This window comes from Aspergillus aculeatinus, assembly GCF_003184765.1.
Source record: "Aspergillus aculeatinus CBS 121060 unplaced genomic scaffold BO66scaffold_8, whole genome shotgun sequence".
In the NCBI taxonomy this organism is placed as follows: Eukaryota; Fungi; Ascomycota; class Eurotiomycetes; order Eurotiales; family Aspergillaceae; genus Aspergillus; species Aspergillus aculeatinus.
The window spans coordinates 293,752-310,554 of NW_020291477.1; the positions used below are offsets into that span (position 1 = coordinate 293,752).

General features: G+C 51.1%; 6 protein-coding genes and 2 non-coding genes across 8 annotated transcripts; 4 read left to right on the plus strand and 4 right to left on the minus strand.

Annotated features, from left to right (window-relative positions):
- Positions 1–1,177: 1,177 nt before the first annotated feature.
- Positions 1,178–3,726, minus strand: BO66DRAFT_236466 (choline transporter). The gene is made up of 9 exons (XM_025642805.1): positions 3,309–3,726; positions 3,126–3,248; positions 2,966–3,075; positions 2,795–2,916; positions 2,509–2,742; positions 2,281–2,461; positions 2,170–2,228; positions 2,053–2,111; positions 1,178–1,988 (listed from the first exon to the last, which is right to left on the minus strand). Exons 1-9 carry the CDS (start codon positions 3,513–3,515, stop codon positions 1,515–1,517), a joined length of 1,569 nt encoding a protein of 522 aa, XP_025506981.1. The 5' UTR covers positions 3,516–3,726; the 3' UTR covers positions 1,178–1,514.
- Positions 3,727–6,287: 2,561 nt separating this feature from the next.
- Positions 6,288–8,271, plus strand: BO66DRAFT_418235 (cytochrome P450). The gene is made up of 5 exons (XM_025649727.1): positions 6,288–6,635; positions 6,704–7,560; positions 7,627–7,737; positions 7,799–7,965; positions 8,015–8,271. Exons 1-5 carry the CDS (start codon positions 6,437–6,439, stop codon positions 8,187–8,189), a joined length of 1,509 nt encoding a protein of 502 aa, XP_025506982.1. The 5' UTR covers positions 6,288–6,436; the 3' UTR covers positions 8,190–8,271.
- Positions 8,272–8,302: 31 nt separating this feature from the next.
- Positions 8,303–10,096, minus strand: BO66DRAFT_236298 (pepsin-like aspartic protease). Its single transcript, XM_025642804.1, has 3 exons — positions 9,496–10,096; positions 8,553–9,428; positions 8,303–8,485 (listed from the first exon to the last, which is right to left on the minus strand). Exons 1-3 carry the CDS (start codon positions 9,838–9,840, stop codon positions 8,405–8,407), a joined length of 1,302 nt encoding a protein of 433 aa, XP_025506983.1. The 5' UTR covers positions 9,841–10,096; the 3' UTR covers positions 8,303–8,404.
- A 602-nt stretch (positions 10,097–10,698) lies between these two features.
- BO66DRAFT_398942 (uncharacterized protein) lies at positions 10,699–12,039 on the minus strand (the record flags this gene model as incomplete). The annotated part of the gene is made up of 7 exons (XM_025648661.1): positions 10,699–10,976; positions 11,055–11,162; positions 11,198–11,216; positions 11,251–11,309; positions 11,593–11,699; positions 11,742–11,882; positions 12,029–12,039. The coding sequence occupies 7 exons, from the start codon at positions 12,037–12,039 to the stop codon at positions 10,699–10,701; spliced, it is 723 nt and encodes a 240-aa protein (XP_025506984.1).
- Positions 12,040–12,263: 224 nt separating this feature from the next.
- Positions 12,264–12,335, plus strand: BO66DRAFT_t68. Its single transcript has one exon. It is a non-coding gene; the product is annotated as a tRNA-Gln (tRNA).
- A 19-nt stretch (positions 12,336–12,354) lies between these two features.
- BO66DRAFT_t69 lies at positions 12,355–12,426 on the plus strand. The gene has a single exon. It is a non-coding gene; the product is annotated as a tRNA-Gln (tRNA).
- Positions 12,427–13,150: 724 nt separating this feature from the next.
- On the plus strand, positions 13,151–13,853 carry BO66DRAFT_236560 (uncharacterized protein). Its single transcript, XM_025642806.1, has 2 exons — positions 13,151–13,459; positions 13,558–13,853. Exons 1-2 carry the CDS (start codon positions 13,224–13,226, stop codon positions 13,739–13,741), a joined length of 420 nt encoding a protein of 139 aa, XP_025506985.1. The 5' UTR covers positions 13,151–13,223; the 3' UTR covers positions 13,742–13,853.
- A 24-nt stretch (positions 13,854–13,877) lies between these two features.
- Positions 13,878–15,825, minus strand: BO66DRAFT_315752 (Auxin Efflux Carrier superfamily; the record flags this gene model as incomplete). Its single annotated transcript, XM_025643480.1, has 4 exons — positions 13,878–13,944; positions 14,007–15,229; positions 15,304–15,470; positions 15,537–15,825. 4 exons carry the CDS (start codon positions 15,823–15,825, stop codon positions 13,878–13,880), a joined length of 1,746 nt encoding a protein of 581 aa, XP_025506986.1.
- Positions 15,826–16,803: the final 978 nt, after the last annotated feature.

Genomic DNA, 16,803 nt, shown 5'->3' on the forward strand with positions numbered 1-16,803 from the left:
CCATACAGTGCCAGTACCCTGCCCATAAGTGGCAGTTCGACGTTTGGAGTCTTGACTATGCTCGATGCTGGGTGTCTGCTTTGTTGGAGATTTGCAAGGTGTCGCTTGATTCACACAGGCCAATAAGAGCCTATGGTCGGACATCGTGCAAAGAGACTGGAATCTGGCGGTCGACTAGAAGTATGGGTGATATCTAGTCTCAGCGAAAATATATGATAATTCCGGTTGGAAGTCGCTGAAGAGGATCGCTCAGTGTGTAGTGTGGTATGATGATGATGATTCACACCCTGTTGGCAGCAGCGCATCCGTCAAACAAAACTCGGAACTAGTTGAAAAGCGTCTTCCCCAGGATGCTCGAGAGAAATTGACATCGCTAGTGAGCTAGGGAGCGATATTGTGTGCTGGCTATCAGCATGTGTGGGTGTCGACGCTAAAGAGTTAGAATTAGAAACCAGACTGACTAGTTATAAATCGACCGGGATGGACAAAGGAACGGGTGGACGAGATAAGTTAGTAACCGCGTGTGCCTCCAACCCTCCCAATTTACATCCACAAATCGCTTGGCTCATTCTCTCATACCCCACGTAGCAGTGACCAGAGGTATCACACCCCCACAAGACGAGAGATTTCATTTCCCCTCTCCCTTCGATGGCAGCATAGCAAACATTCTGATAGATTGGGCGGGATGGCCCAATCCAGCCAATCCGGCAAACCCGGAGCAAACCGACAGGGATCTGAGCCTAGTGAGCTTTTTAGCATGAGAGCAACGGAGTAGTAGCCTTCCATCAGCCTGTCATGTATGCTTAGCAGCTGGTGAATGGAGACTCAGGAGGGGTGACCTCCAATGCCGAGAGGATCTGGATGAGGGGGGGAATGAGGTAGCCCCCTTTTAGAGATGTGATCTGATCAGAAAGTGATGAGTGATGAGAAACCGCCACTTTGTCGGAGTTAATGGCTCATCCAAGAGCGGTGGAGGAAGTCACTGTAGGTCTCAATCACCTCTTTCCTAATCCGTTGGAAGATTTGGAGACTAGGCAAAAGTACGTACTTCGACACCATTAACACAGGCATCCATAGATACTATAGATAGAGAATTGAGCCCCATCGACCTGTCATATCACATCATATCACATTATCGCCAGGCAAGATGAATACAAGGTTTGCGTGGCTGAAAACCAACGAGGCTTCGAGATGACCATTGGCAAGGTGACTAGGCGCTACTAGATCGGCGTTCAGCCATCCTTTGCTGCGGCAGTCAATGCGTGTTCTAGACCTTCAGCCTTAAAATGTCGCATGGGCTAGTGTTTAGGATAGAGAGATGTTCAAGGACAATCCGGACAAGCCAAGATGGGTGTCAAAATGAAGAGGGCGTCAGTAAGGAGACAACTGTCTGGTGCTGATAGCTAACATGAGTAGTAGCATGAGCCGGAAGATGATGGCTGGCTTAGTGTGCGCGCCACGCGCAGCCACAGAGCTGGTATCAGCGACGCGATCAGCCCGCTTTCCACCCCCGCTCAAAGCCCGCCCAGGCGCAGCGCATGCGCGTCAATCTGGGGTCCTTGGAAAGTATGCCTGCCAGCAACAAACCAAAGAACATTCACAATCACAAGGACACCGGTCAGTACCACCGAGTTATAGTTCATAGACTGCAAAGTGACAGGAAGGTGCGGGGGCATGCAGTTCAAGGCAACTTGGAAAAATAGCCAGATCACCGAGAAGATATTGCAAATATAGCCAACCCAGGAGAGATCGAAATATCGCTTTGGAAGATATGACCGACCTCGTAACAGAAGCAACCCTTGGGGAATAATGTATGTCAAGTTGAGGAAGAGGACGGCGGCATTAATGATCGAGTTGAAAGCCGTGGTGGACGCGAGGTAGAGGAGGCCGTAGATGGAGCAGAACCCGAAGGAAGCAAGCGTAGTACGCACGGGGAAGTCAAGTTTCGGGCTGATTTTGGTAAAATATTCAGGAAAAGGTGTGCCGCCCTATGGAAACGATCAGTACTCGTTGGCTTGAGAATGTGCTCGTATCCATGCTGCATGCACTTACATCGCGAGCCAGTGCCCAGGCAATCCGACCAGAGGTCACCCACTGCGGTGGTATACATGCTTCACTGGATTAGCTCTCGATCAAAGTATAGTGAGGGGAATCAGTGGCCTGTCATACAAACATAGATTGCCCAAAGCAAAATGAGTAGACCGAGGGTGGCGTTTCGACTTCCAGTCCTGTTGATGAAGGTCAGAGCGCCCGCAAAAAAAGAACTAGTAGCTAACTGACACTTGATACACCAATTCGAGACTGGGAAGTGGAGAGTCTCGGATGGCTTCATAATCATGGGCAAAGTACAGAAGAACCACAATCATCGTAAGGCTGGTTACGATACCAATGACTTCTGTCATAATCATGATTTGCGGGACACGTCGCCCTGGTCGTGGTATCTCCTCAGAGATGTGTATGGCTGTTAAAGTCAACAATGTTCGTAACCGTGAAAGTTGCTATTCTTACCGCCATCTGCGGAAGCAAATGCATACATGGCATTGCTTATGGCAAGCAACCAGGCCGCACCACTGTTCCACCCGCTGTTTGCCTGATTGGATGCCACTGCAAATGACTTACCCTGTACGTGGTCGTGCATTGCTAGAGCGGTGATGAGATAAACAAGGTACCCGGCCAAGGTCAGAGAGAGCGTCAACTGCGTCACCCATGACATCTTAGTCGGTGACACAAACAGCGGGATCACTGGTAAGATTTTATTATGACACCATCGGAGGAAAGAAGTAACAGGACTTACGGGTTGAAACTGCGATTGCAAGGAAGATCAAGTAAGTACGCCATTGAGTTGTCTCATAGCCCGGGATATAGTAAGACACAATCCCCTGGAGGAAAATCGCGCCAAGTGAGATACCTGAGCATCTAGAAGAGTGTCAGTATAGTCCACAATCTTGACAGGCGAGCATCATACGTTGCCGACCACCAGGCTAACACTGAGAGCCAGCCCACGATGTAAGCATTATACTTTCGAGTACTCTTGGAACTGAGAATGTAACAGAAGTGGTATTGACCTCCGCTAGACTGTTGCAGAGTTAGCAATAGCTCTATGCAAGCTTGTATTTTCTCCTTACGGGGAATGCTGACGCCAATTCAGCGAGTCCCAGGGTGATGACAAGCTGAATTGCCCACCCGAGCACTAGGCAAACTATACAGCCTAGCACACCGACATAGCTCAGGTTTTGTCCAAAATTGCTCTAGTCCATCGAGGTATAGTGTCAGCAGAAGCACCATTCGGAGTACCCGAAAGTACGCACAAGATAACCGATCCATGAGTTGGTGATCGAAAACCCCAGGCCTAAAGCAGAGATCCAGTTGAACTGCCTGGGCATGACTGCCTCATGGCCATTTGCTCGAAGGACTACATCATCCTCATCTTCAAGCGAAGTCTCTTCCACTGTGCCGTCTGTCACGTCTGCTGGCAACTGTTTGCCATGAGGGTCTTTCTCAAATGTTTGGTTCATTTTCGTAGTCTGGGCAGCTAGCAAGCTTAGAACGACGATGTGATAGTGCACAAGAAATCTTGAGCATCCCCCATCGGAGGGATACTTGTGCACTTATATCTCATCTCTTTCCTCTCGCCCTTGCTTGGACAACAAAGGGAGAAGGTTAAGCAATCACACCGTCAACGCTCCTTCCTTGAGATCTTGATTGACTCAGGTGTGGTTGTGCTCAAGGGAATTAGGTAAGATTAGCTAAATAATAGAATTCGCCTTCCCGTCCACCGGAATGCTCAGGATTAGGTTGCACAGGCGCTTGGTAGGCGGATTCGACAGCCCTGGGTAGGCCAATCAAAACCAGCAATTTTCGCACTGAGAACGACACATTTCAGAGGCAAGGGAGTCGAGAAAATAGCAGTCCGGGCTGATCACGTCGACTAATTTCCGATGCTGTTGGATTTGTTCCCTGAAGAGGCTCGAGACCCAGCAAGGAGTGATTTTGACCACTTGAACAAATCAACGTTTCCTAGTAGGGCCATGCATATCCATGCAATCACTTCCTCGCGTGTGCTGCTAGATGCAGTGAGGCGGGGTTCGAAAGGTACGATACCTCCCAGTAACATACTGGATCCTGACTGGACCGATCGTGTGTGCTTCTGGTCAAGCCATGGAAGGGAAGCGAGCGGTCTTTGGAGAAACATTGTGAATTTCACAAAGCAGGTCTTGGGTGGCTAAGCCGTCTGTCTTGGTATTGTATTGCCAGTGATAGCCTGGTCCTAACAAGGAGTCAGTTCGGATTACTTAGTCCTTACTAGCGGACTGTACTTTTGAATCACACACCTGGTTACTCCCTTTCCCTTGGGGTCTGTCACCTGGGATTTCTGGAATATGCCCATATTTGACTCAATCGGTTGTCTTCGGAGCGAGGAAACTCTTTATTTTTTTTCCGATTCATGCAGTATGTTGAAACATCATCGTTATAGGCCGCGAGACTTGCCACTTTGACAGGGAAACAATTTTGGAAATACTCCCTATGACCCTGCCTTCAGCTTGTGTCTGGTCGATTTCCGATCAGCCGATACTACCTTCTGACCTCACGGGTACGCATTTGGATTGCCATGAGGTTGTGCAAGGATTGACTGGGTGCAGGCTTTGAGAATCGGACTGTTGGGCAGACAAAGCACATCTTGAGATATGAGCTCAGGAGAATGACATCAGACAAAAGGTAGAGATCGAATGGAAGCCTTGAGGAAGCATACACGACATGTGTTGTGCAAGCCATCTTTGTTTGATTATGACAGGGTCAGACAATGAGTATGGTACAAGATGTTTGTGAGAATGGACTTGAAACTTGATGCCCGTTGGAATTGATGAACCTGAACTAACTTGGAAGCTAATCTGCCCTGCTCAAACAGGAAGGAAGGTGGGGGTGCGTGCAGGTGGCCCGGAGGTCAGGTCGTGGGGTTTAGCGCTTGGGCTGCTTGTTGACGCCAATCTTTCGGCATTTAAAGTCACTTTATGCTCAGGAACCTTAAGACTGGGTACTTGCATTTCCGGAGCTACTCAGCACCCAGGAGTCTAGCTCACCTTGGTTCAAACTTTGATTCTACCTTCATCAACTAAAAACTTCACGTCAAGTACATCCTCAAAGTCAATCATGTTTTCTCGGCTAAACCCTTCAAATGTCATACAGCGACAAGAATATCGCCTAGCGCTCCTCAGCTGCCATTGAAGATAGATACCTTGACCATTCAGGCTGCGGAAGATGATGACACATTGATGCGGATTAGGTGTTCCTCTTGATACTCCAGCGAGACACAAACCCATTGCTGTCAGCCTGTCTATCAATTTGGAACTACGTCTAACGAGATGACCAACTCGTCCGAGGCGCCATTCCATAGTCGATTTCAGTACTTCAAGCAGCACAGATCTTCCAGTGGCAAGATGTCAGGCACCCGTTCGCAGCAGTCACTTTTCCGGTAGCGGAAGCATCGCCTTGCTGGACTTGATTTGGCCTGCGGTAGTGTCTGGAGTAAACTTCTTCGCTGCTCTGTGCAGACACCTTGAAGGTTTACTTACGCTCGATAACCACAGACCTGTATATCACCAGCACGGCGCTCTTACACAACATTGGCAACCGATTGGAAATCCCACTTGTCATTAGCGTCGATTAGACCACTGAAGACACGGGCTGTTATCAACTAGTGGCAGACCCAGCTCAGCGCTAGGAGGCGAGTGGGATACCAGAAGAGTAGGTCGAGCCCGCCACGGCACGCTCCCTTGGGCATTGACCGTTATTGATTTAACCGAGGCACTAAATTAAATAGTGACTGTCCGTTGCTCGATGAGGGTCCAGTCTCGCATCAAAAACCTACTTTACGACCGTCCACACTGCTCACCGATGCTCGAAATGGCGTACTACATGAATCAAAGGGTCTTTTCGCCTGAACACTGGGTTGAAAACGAAGGGACACAGTCGATGGTGTGAGAATCGAGGACCATTGATGCTATTTCCTAGGCGGTCAAGACACTGTTCGTCGGCCGCCCGACCGCATTTCACCATCTCCACATTACGCACATCGCACAGCGTAGCACAGCCATCATGAGGGTTGGAAAGCATAAAATATCGAGCCGCTTTGAAACAAGTGCGGGGTTTCTGCAATGCAACTTATACCCAATCGATATGATCTCTATCGCCTGTCATGGTTCGGCGCTGCAACTCCTAGCATGAGAAGTGGCTTCTAGCCGACCTGAGCCACTCAGCGGTCACGGATTAATGAATCTTAGCACGTCTCGGCCTTTTTAGGGGCGGGGACAGTCGTATCGAGCATGCTCGCCTCCACGTTGTCATAAAAATCTGCGGCTCTTCCCAGGTATCCTTTTCGCTCCTGACCTGTTCGACATTTTGGTAGTCGGCAGTCATTGGGTGCTAGACGTTCAACAAAATGGCAACCCTGGCAGCGTTGGGTTGCGGTGTCACCCTTTACCTTATAGCGAGGAGTATATACAGACTATACTTCCATCCCTTGCGCAAGATTCCTGGTCCCAAGCTCGCCGCGATCACCCATGCCTACGAGTTCTATTATAATGTGATCAAAGGGGGCCTATTCATATGGGAGATTGAGAGGATGCATGAAGTATATGGTTGGTGATATCGAACTCCCCAGCGGGATGAACTTTTTCTTGGAGGCAGATCTTACTAACCGAGTCAGGTCCTATCGTCCGTGTCGGTCCGAGAACAGTACATATTAGAGATCCAGATTACTATGAAGAGATCTACGCATCTAGAGCTCGTAAGCGCGAGAAAGATCCAGTCACAGTCGCCCGCTTCGGACTGGAGGGCTCTGGGTTCTCCAGCATCACCGATGAGGACCATCGCCCGCGCCGTGCGCCTTTGGATAAGTTCTTCTCGAAGCAGGCAATCTCCAACATCGAGTACCTGATCCATGAAAGTCTTGACAAACTCGTACGTTCTCTACGCAACGCCTACGAGTCACACAAAGTAGTTCATTTGGATGCTGGATTTGCCGCCTTGACCGCCGACGTGATCCATGTATATGCATTTGGCTTCAACCCAGGCAACCTGGATCAAGAAGGCTTCAATGCTGGTGTGCGCGACGGAATCAACGCCCTATTCCAAATGGGACATCTCACCTACTTCTTTCCGTGGATCCAAGCCCTCATCGACGCGTTGCCGCTGAACGTGCTGCGCCAAGTGAGCGCACCCGCATACGCATTGGCTCGCCAGAAGAAGGACCTCTATGAGTGTGGCTTGGCAGCATTGAAAGCTAGTCATACAACCTCCAAGCCCGAAAAGCCGACACTCATCGAAGCTATTGCAGGGCCCAAGGTGCCGGAACATCTCAAAACACCGCAGCGACTGATGAATGATGGCTTTGCACTGACCATTGGAGGGACGGAGACCACTGCAAGATCCCTTGCTGTCGGGACGTATCATCTGATTGATAGGCCTGAGATCTTAAGCAAGCTGCGAGAGGAGCTCAAGCAGGTGATGCCCACGCCGGATTCCCGCCCTACGTGGAACGAGCTGGAAAAGCTCCCATACATGGTAAGCTTCACATTCCTCGGGATGGGTGTTGCTTGGTCGAGAGATCTAACTTTAACTTTCGTCTAGGCTGGAGTGGTCAATGAGACCCTGCGCCTTTCCACAGGAATCGCTAGCTTCTCACCCCGGGTCGTTCCCACGGAGGCATTGCAATATAAAGGCCACACAATCCCACCAGGAGTAAGTCGAGCAACGAACGTATAGGCCGGGACCTCGCATACTGACAAAGGCCACAATCCAGACCCCAATCGGTCAGACGCACTACTTCATTCTCATGGATCCCAACATCTTTCCTGACCCGCATGCCTTTGAGCCTGAACGCTGGATTCGGGCCGCTGCCGCTGGAAATCGTCTGGATCGCTATCTAGTGAACTTCTCGAAAGGGAGTCGGATGTGTGTGGGCTTGAAGTGAGTTTTCCACATTTGAGTTCTCGTTCCTTTTCTAACATCCGGGCAGCTTGGCCTACGCGGAGCTCTACCTTGTCATCGCAGCGCTTGTTCGGCGGTTCGATATGGAGCTGTACGAGACGCCCCGAAGCACTATTGAACTCAAGCGTGATTTCGGGACGCCGTACCCTGAAGAGGGCCACCTGAAGGTGCAAGTGTTGGTGACTGGCCTCATTACTGAATAATTCTGGGCACATTTGTGTTTAATCAGGTTCCTGAATTCATCTTTACTTAGTATGGACAACGTTATTGTGCTGTGTGCTAATGCTCTGACTCTACGGTTACGTTTCACGAAGAGAGAGCTCATTGCCAATAATCATCACTGAAATCAATTCCTCATAATACATAAGCTTCTCATACATGATATCATTGAAATACCCATACTTCCTGTCGAATAAGATTACTCAGAGGGCACGGAAAGGTTCTGCTGCAGCTCCTTGCGTTGGACAGCTCCGAAGCGAAGGTTGCCGACATCGAAGACCTAAGACATTGGTTAGTCTATCATGCAACGGGTCGAATATAGGCATCCAGTTGCCAAGAGAACTTACGGCATAGATACCCTTCAAGAAGGTGTCTCCCAGGATGTCGAAGGTCATATCACCACGGCTCTGGATTCCACCATAGACATATCCAGTCTTGGCTTCGGCGAAACCGAGATCCTCCTTCTGCACGACGAACTGCTTGTCGCCGACAGCAAACGAAACAACGGGCAGATTGTCCTCTGTGGTATCGGATGGATAGATATAACCTTGGGTCTCGTTGTCATAGTACGCGCCCGGGATAGCATCGTAAATAGCCTGGCAGGTTTCATCGTCCACCAGCGCCAGCGTTGTGCCAGTGTCAGCGATCGCCTTGTTCCCGGAGCGCGTGATCGTCTTTCCATTGACCGTGGCGGAAGTAGACTCAAACATCCAGAACCCTTCGCTGTTGTCGATAGACGTGTAGGAGATCTCCTGTCCGGACGATTGCACGGTGGCATCGTCGATGAACCCGAAGGTATAGAAGGACTCGCCCTTGTCGGGCTCGTTGGCATCCCGCCACGAGCCCAGCTTGGCCGTGAACAGAGCAGACGAGTCCGGAATGTCATCCTGGGCGATCATGTTCTCGACGGGCGTCTTGACGGCCTTGGGCTGGACGGTGTTGATGCTGCCAAACGCCAACCCCAGCAGTCCGTCACCGGCACCCTGGGCGAACTCGGTCGACATCTTCTCGGCCAGCTCGACTGCTTGGTTCTTGATGGTGATGCCGCCGATATCCACATTGTCGGTGCCGACCGTACCCGACGCAGAGGAGCCGTCGCCGTACGAGATCTGCCACGTGTAACCATCCTCCTCTTTGAAAGTGCTCGACTTGGACGGGTCGAAGACATTGTGGCTCTTGCCATACTCGGAAATTGTGGCAGAGGGGAGCTTAGTGGACCAGACCTATTTGATTCTTCTCAGCGATGCTGACTCCTCCGGACACATAAGGTAGATCTGGTGCTTGACTTACCCACAAGTCCGCTGAGCCGGTGTCAAAGTCCAGACTCACAGTCTGCCCCGGTGTACCAATGCTCACTTGAGCCAGGTACTCTGAATCGTTCTGCACGTCCTCGGCACTAACTTCACCGACCTGGTCAGTGCCCACCGTGCGCTTCTTCAGCGCCCGCCGCACATGTGCCTTGCCACCGATAGGCTTGTCATGGTACACCCGACCGACCTGGTGAAGGGTGGGAGCGAAGAAGTAAGGGCCTTCTTTGGTTGTATTGAAGCGGTACTTGCGCAAGAGGTGCACGTAGGACTTTGTGCCCGACCTCTTGTAGTTTAGGTTGGGGATAAGTCGGATCTTGGTAGCCATGATGGGGCAATTGGGTAAGTCAGTATATCTCACAATTGGAATTTAGTCAATGTGTGTTTAATGGGAAGAAAATAGCTGGCAAGCTGAAAGGTTGGAGAGAAGAGGAAGGAAAAGGCGAGAGCAAGAGGGAAAGGGAATGGATTTGGACCACCAGTGGTCTTTATTTATCCTTCAGCTCCTTCTCCGACACTTCAGTTCTGGCTCCAACCAACCCACCACAAGGCATCGCCCATTCCCCCTCGCACGTCATGCATTTAATCTATTCTGTTCTTCTCAGCTGAGGGCAATGGACTCCGGCTCTTCTTTCTCCTTCCCCTCACTCTCTCCTGTGGCGGGGCGAGCCGAGGCCGGTCTGTAGGGGCTAGTGAATTCAGGATAAGTGGATCTGCACGATGACGCGGTATCAGCTGCAGCTGTCAACACAACCCACGCTGAACTGATAAGCTCTGTCAGGGTCACCCTCCAACCCAGCCAAAGGGCACTTCGGATTCCGTCGGCTCGATTGTGCTATATCATTGTCCAGGGTCCTGCAAGCGAGACCTGTCCTCAGCCCCCCAACAGCTCCCTTGGTGGTTGGCTGGCAGTTCAGCCAGCGGTCGACACGAAGTCTGATGCCATGATCTGCACAGTGCGGATGCTAAGCTTAGCCAAGCTGGGCTTATCATGACCCTGGGACTTATCATACGACGACCTTGATTCCTTTGCACCGATCGGCAGATGGCCTTTCCCGCGAGGTTGACGCGACCGACGGTGTCATAACTTGGATCACGCCTCGCCCACCATCATTGGCGCAGCTGATTTACACTAGCCGTATCACTAACTAGCCATGAAGTGCGATCGTCGCTTCAGAGGACAAGCTCACAGCGCCACTTGCTTCGTCGAGCCCAGCTCGGCGGCTGTTGCCTGTCGCTTCTGATGTCTGTACTCTGCACGATTGGCTCGCTTCTGTGACAATGCCTTGTGAGGGTTGGCGATGGTGGCAGAATAGCCGGTTTTGACGAAATGCAGTGATCCAATCATCCTCCTGTCCTGTGTGGTGGACGTGATGCGATAAATGGTCATCGGGGTGTGGCTTGTGACGAGGCACTTTCGCATCACCTTCTCTTGCGAGGGCGATTGCGAGATAACATCATGACCTTGACATCTCAGTACTGAGCATCCGCTCGAAAAGTACAAGGCATCATCGGCAAGATTTTGCTATCATGGATCCACACCACTTCGGCTGGGTGGGGTGACGGACGGGCCGGGCGATCGACCCAGTAGAACCATGACCTTCGCGTCGAGTCGAGTGCTGAATGCGAGCTCGTCGGTTTTATCGTCGCCTGGTCCGATGCAGTATAGTGAATGCCAGACATACAGTTCACTCGCACCCATCTCTGGATTGAATATGCTGGTCCTACGTATAGTTACCAGCTCGTCGCTTCGGTGATTCGGTAGTGGTTCATGTGCCTGTTGACCGAACTTGGGATCTATTTGGGGGACAAGCATTTGACTGCAGCATGACTTTAGACTAACCCTGGCGATAGCACACACTCGCATTCTCTCCTCTTCAAGGCTCCTAGCTCACGAGCACCCGAGCGTCTACCTGCTCGCCACGACCACAAACCATGTATATACCTCAAGATCCCATTCTTTCCTTGAGGAAGTATCCTTGCATTCAACAGATCGTGTTGAGGTGATTCCCCTCTTCTCTTCGACTCATGGACAAACTTCACACGGCCACATATTGCCGTTGGAGCGCGCTGGGCTCACTCCGGCGCGCATCGTAGCCTGCGTTGCTCGGTGCGTAGCCTAGCTTCTCAACCCGAGTACTGCACTTGGTTGACGGGGTGAATGACATGGTCGGGTGCACAGGTTTACTATACATTAATGTACATAAGAGGCGTACTCTGCGTACTTACTTGGAGTGAAGCTCCTCTATCACGTCTTCTAGCGAGACTTCTTCGGAGCTATGGTCAAGGACATCGGTCGATAGACTGCTTTCTGATTCAGGGGCGATGCCAGTGTCGAATCGTGTGAGGTAATCGGGCAAGCTTCCTTCCCTTCCACCGTGGACATCGTTTGCATGAGACACTTAACGCAGTCTTATTTAGAATCTGTCTTATCGCTCCATTCAAATCCTATGCGAGATTCCTCGTGCCCTCCTAGATGCTGTCCCAGCTTTAAGTGGGTAAAAAGGTCCTCATACGATCCAAACATATAGCAGTATTGATAGAAACTGTTTGCTTTTCGATTCGGATGCAACGTAGGAACTGTCTGCCTCGGGGAAGTGCGGATCTCGAAGCTAGATTTATTTTCACCACGAATCAACCCCCCCCCCCCCCCCCCAACCTGTCATAATCGCCAGTCCAAAGCTGTATTAGTAGACTAGCCACACGTGACTCTTCATATTGCGTAAGAATGACAAATCTCTCAACCAAATAGGTTGTGTAGTGTAATGGTTAGCACCCAGGATTCTGATTCCTGTAATCCCGGTTCGATCCCGGGCACGACCTCGTCTTGACTCATTTCCACGGTTGTGTAGTGTAATGGTTAGCACCCAGGATTCTGATTCCTGTAATCCCGGTTCGATCCCGGGCACGACCTTTTTGACTTCTGACCTTTTGTCTACCGTGGGCTGGATAACTACTTGCCTTTCTTTCTTCTTTTTTTCTATTTCCTTGAAAGTCCTGAATCTAGAACCGGTTATTAATTCAATAAAACCCCATCTTGATCACGAAGATCATAAAATGTCCCATCGCACAACCTCGAAACAAGGCCCCGAAATCCCAACCGTCACCTAAGCGAATCTCTCATAGTAAAGTATCCAAGTCTTCCTCACCGACCCGTTAAACATCACCAGGCAATTTGACAACCATTCAGTAGACCTTAATTCGAACCGACCAGAATAGTTACAATACTGGGTACATCGGCGCAGACCTCCTAATCAGTTACTCCGTAGTGTGGGCGCATAATCGCCGATCAACCGCGTAACTCATATATACTTCATCAATATTGTACTGTACCACATACCGCATACCACACACCGCACGCCGTACCGCGCGATGACGGCACCCACGCACCCAGTCCATTCATGCGTCTACATCACCCACCCAAAATCCCTCATACCAACCTAACATAGCCATGGAGTCAGATCCAAAGAGGAGGGGTCAACCCAAGCCGAACAAGGCAAGCCGCGCATGACACCTCACAAGCGGCCTGCATCCGGGCACGCGACACCACCGGAAAGGGGGATTGGGGAGGGGAGGGGTTGTACTCCGTACATATTGTACAAAGACATAAGACATACTCCGTACACACACCTATAGACTTTCTCTCCTCTGCTTCTTGCTTATCCTCCTCCTGTCTCTCTAGTTGGGTATGCTCCTCGTGCCATATAGGAAATGGTTTTTCTCGGATGTTGGTGGCGTTGTTGTGTTTATATCGATGGTCGACTGTCTCGATCTGGATCGAGTATAGAGGGGCTTGCTCACTGTGCCCGCAACAAAGAACCGGAGTCTCCGTACCGACTACTGAAACCACATTATAGAGACCGAGGACTCGAGCTGGATTGTCCCCACCTTCCGATACTAACAATACTTTTGATACAGTTTGCACGAGCAGAATCCCATGGTTTGAGGTTCGTCTGGTCTGGAAAATTCTGGGGCTTCTTGCTTGCCCCTCTTTTTCTCGATTCTCGCAAGAAAGCTAGGGTCTGATGACTTGACTTTTGAATAGCTCAATTCCAGATCATATCCGAGTTGGTGGATTCAATCTGGGCATTCTTTCCCTTTCACCCCCGAGTACTTGTTGGCTACTACCGACAGAAACAGTGCAAGAACGACGAGACTCGAGGGGAATATTAACACAGAAAAGGGCAAAACGAAACGCAACGCGACATTTTCATGACCCATGTGCTTGACCCAAACCAACGCCGCAGAGCCCCCAGTGGAATAATGATGTAGTTGGACAGCAGATAATGCAATGGTCCATCCCAAGCGAGAAAACAAGGAGAATAGAAGATAAGAAAGAGAAGAAGAAATAGGAACACCCGAAGATCAAGCAGAAGCCCACTCGACAACCTCCAAGGCACACATAACAAGGAAAAGAGTGGAGGGTAGGATCCTGCAGGTTCACGGTCAGTCATTAATTCTGGTTGCTTGAAGGCCAAAGACGCTGGTACGTACCACACCACATAACTCTGGAATAACAGTTTCGACATGGCGCTGACATAGACGTTGTTGATCTGACAGATTTGTGCCAGTTGCAGGGCCGATGGGGCGCCCGTGAGCAGGAAGCAGACGATGATGAAGATCGGGTCGTCCAGAATGCTAACCGGCACGTACTTGGCCAGCAGCGCGAGGATGGGTGCCATGATGAGCGTGGGCAGCACCATACGCGCCACCAATGAAGCGATGATCAGCTTCTTCTCCTCCCTCGGATGATCGACGTCTTCGAGAGCCTCCTTGGGCAACGTGTTACGCTCGAGATTCGCACCCAACACCACTAAGATTAATGGTACGGCAACTTGGCCGTTCTGGCTGATAGCTCGCGTCACTGAGTTGCGGACGAAGGTTCCCTCATCGAAGAACAGGCTTTGCAGCGAGGGAACGGACGCCACTACGATCGAGATGAGCATAGCCCACAGGGGTGGGTTCATGAAGTCCCAGAGTCCGTGGGCAAATCTCCGGGCACCGTTGGAACCAACCTTCAGCGTCTTTTGCACACCCACAGGCAGTCGTCGGAAAACTGTGCCGGTGGCCTTGTTCCAGACGCCTGCAATCTTACCACGAACCCGGTTGGCCGACCTCTTGATGCGTGGGATGACTCCGGGCTGGTTTTCTTCGGCCTGAGCTGCCACCTCCACATTCGGGAAACACATGATGTCGCCGGTAGTGCTCTGGCGGGGGAGGAACGGCCCCTGGGGAGGGGGTCCAAGTACGGTCGGGTCGATGGATTCGTGTTCACCGGCGCCATGAGACGGCAGCTTCGTGTAGGGATAGTCCCGCACGCTCACGGGCGTCTCCTGCCCGGAAGTGAATGCATCGTCGTCGACGCTTCCCGAGGACTCGGTCACATCGTCCGACTCGCGAGTCCTCACTAGAGGTTCATCGGGATCAATCTGTTCAGGGTTGTCTGTGTATCGTTCCTGGCCCTGTCCGATAAGGTTGGCGCCCTGCTCCCGTTCGGCTTCTTCCAAGTACCGTTCTTTGGGAGCAAGCAAGACGTGGTAGCCCCAGCTCCAGCGCACAAGTTGGCCCAACTGCTGGAAAATCAAAAGGTAAAGAATACCACGCGCCGCCACTTCGTCATCATTGTCGTTCGGTATACGATCCCAGTGGAGGCCCTGCAGGGTCTGCGAGAGGGACATGACAAGAGAAATAGGAAGCGAGTTAGAGTTTCCGAAGACCTACAGCAATCGGGATTGTCAACACTGCGCTCAACGGAAAATGAAGCTTCGTCCAGGTCATCTTTGGCACTTACCGCCATAGCCGCAACAAAGTTGGACGGTCGTTTCTTGAGCCGCAAGCATCGTGAGACGACGAAGGCACACGAGTACGACACGATTGTTTGAACAACGAAGATGGCAGGGATGATGGCGAGGTCGGTCAGCTTTTCTGCTGTGAGCTGAGATCCGAGCTTTGTGAAGACTACAGACAAGCACAGTCAGCAAAAGCCCAAGGTGCTTGGACAGTGTGTTATGTTTTTCAACATACTCAGACACGGTGTAAACAGCGTAACATTTAGGTTTGCGACCAATTTCTGAGCATCGGCGTCGAACAGACCCTGCTTGGCAGCGAAGTATCCCGGGAGACTGACACAGACTACCTCGAGGACAGCTTCGAAGACGAGCAGCACGAGGTGGAAGAAGGATGGGTGATTTGAATGGGGAGCGCCACTTGGGAAAATGACGGAGCCCAGTCCCGGTTGGGACTGGGTCATGATTTGAGGCGATAGAGGCGAGTGAGCATTCTGAAGGGACCTGGGTGAGGTAAAAATGGCCATCGACGGGCGGGCGGGCGGGCGGATGGGCGATAGGGTGAGACAGGTTTGACTGTAACGCAGAAAGTGAAGGTATGAAAGGGAGATGGTAGACTTGAGATCGAGAGAGAGAGAGGAGGGGGGAAGAGTAGGGTGTGTTCCAATGGTAAGTGAGGGCGATGACGCGGACCAGACTGGTCGATGATGAGATTCTTTGAGATAACGGAGAAGGCGGTGGACGAATGAGAGGTCAATTAAGGTTGGAGCCGCTTTGGGTTTAGAGCGTTTTTCTCGCCCTGCAGGGGTGTCAAGAATGATCTCCGCTGATCTGATTCAATAGTAGGAGTACAGAGTACAATGTTAAGGTACAGTTAGTCCAGGTACTCAGTACTTCAGTCCTCAACCATTAGTACGGAGTACTTATGTTGATATACAATAGGTTAGTTAGTATATGAGAGTGATCCCATTGCAGCACCTACTCAGCATCCCCCGAATCTTACACAATAGCCGCATAGGTGGATGGTGAAGAATGAACAAACCCTTGAAGGAACCAGCCGTAGCTGGTTTCGGGTAACGCCAGGGCGTACGGTGGCCTCCGATAGGCGGAGTCAAGGGGGGCGCGGTCCATCGCGCCCAGCCGTGCCAAGGCAGCCTGGTTTCCAGCTCTACTCCTAGACTGGCAAAAATAGCGTAGACCAAGTGGTGCAGGTGAGCTATAGTTAGGTAGTATGTAGACTTGTGTCTGGTCGATGACCTCTATGATCCATGTTTCATACTCATACAAGCACTGGTAGTCTGTACTTGCTCGCTAAATTCTCGGATGTTTTCTTTTCTTGACAGCCTCCTACCCACCCCTCCCCTCCAACAGGCGATCCAACAGGGTTGCTTGGCAGGTGTGATACGGAGCCATGGAGGGTGAAGTCATAGCCACCACCACCCTTGGCGGACAAAGACAGAGGAATAGCCACCAGCAAGGGTGGGTGAAACGTGTCCCTTGGCTAC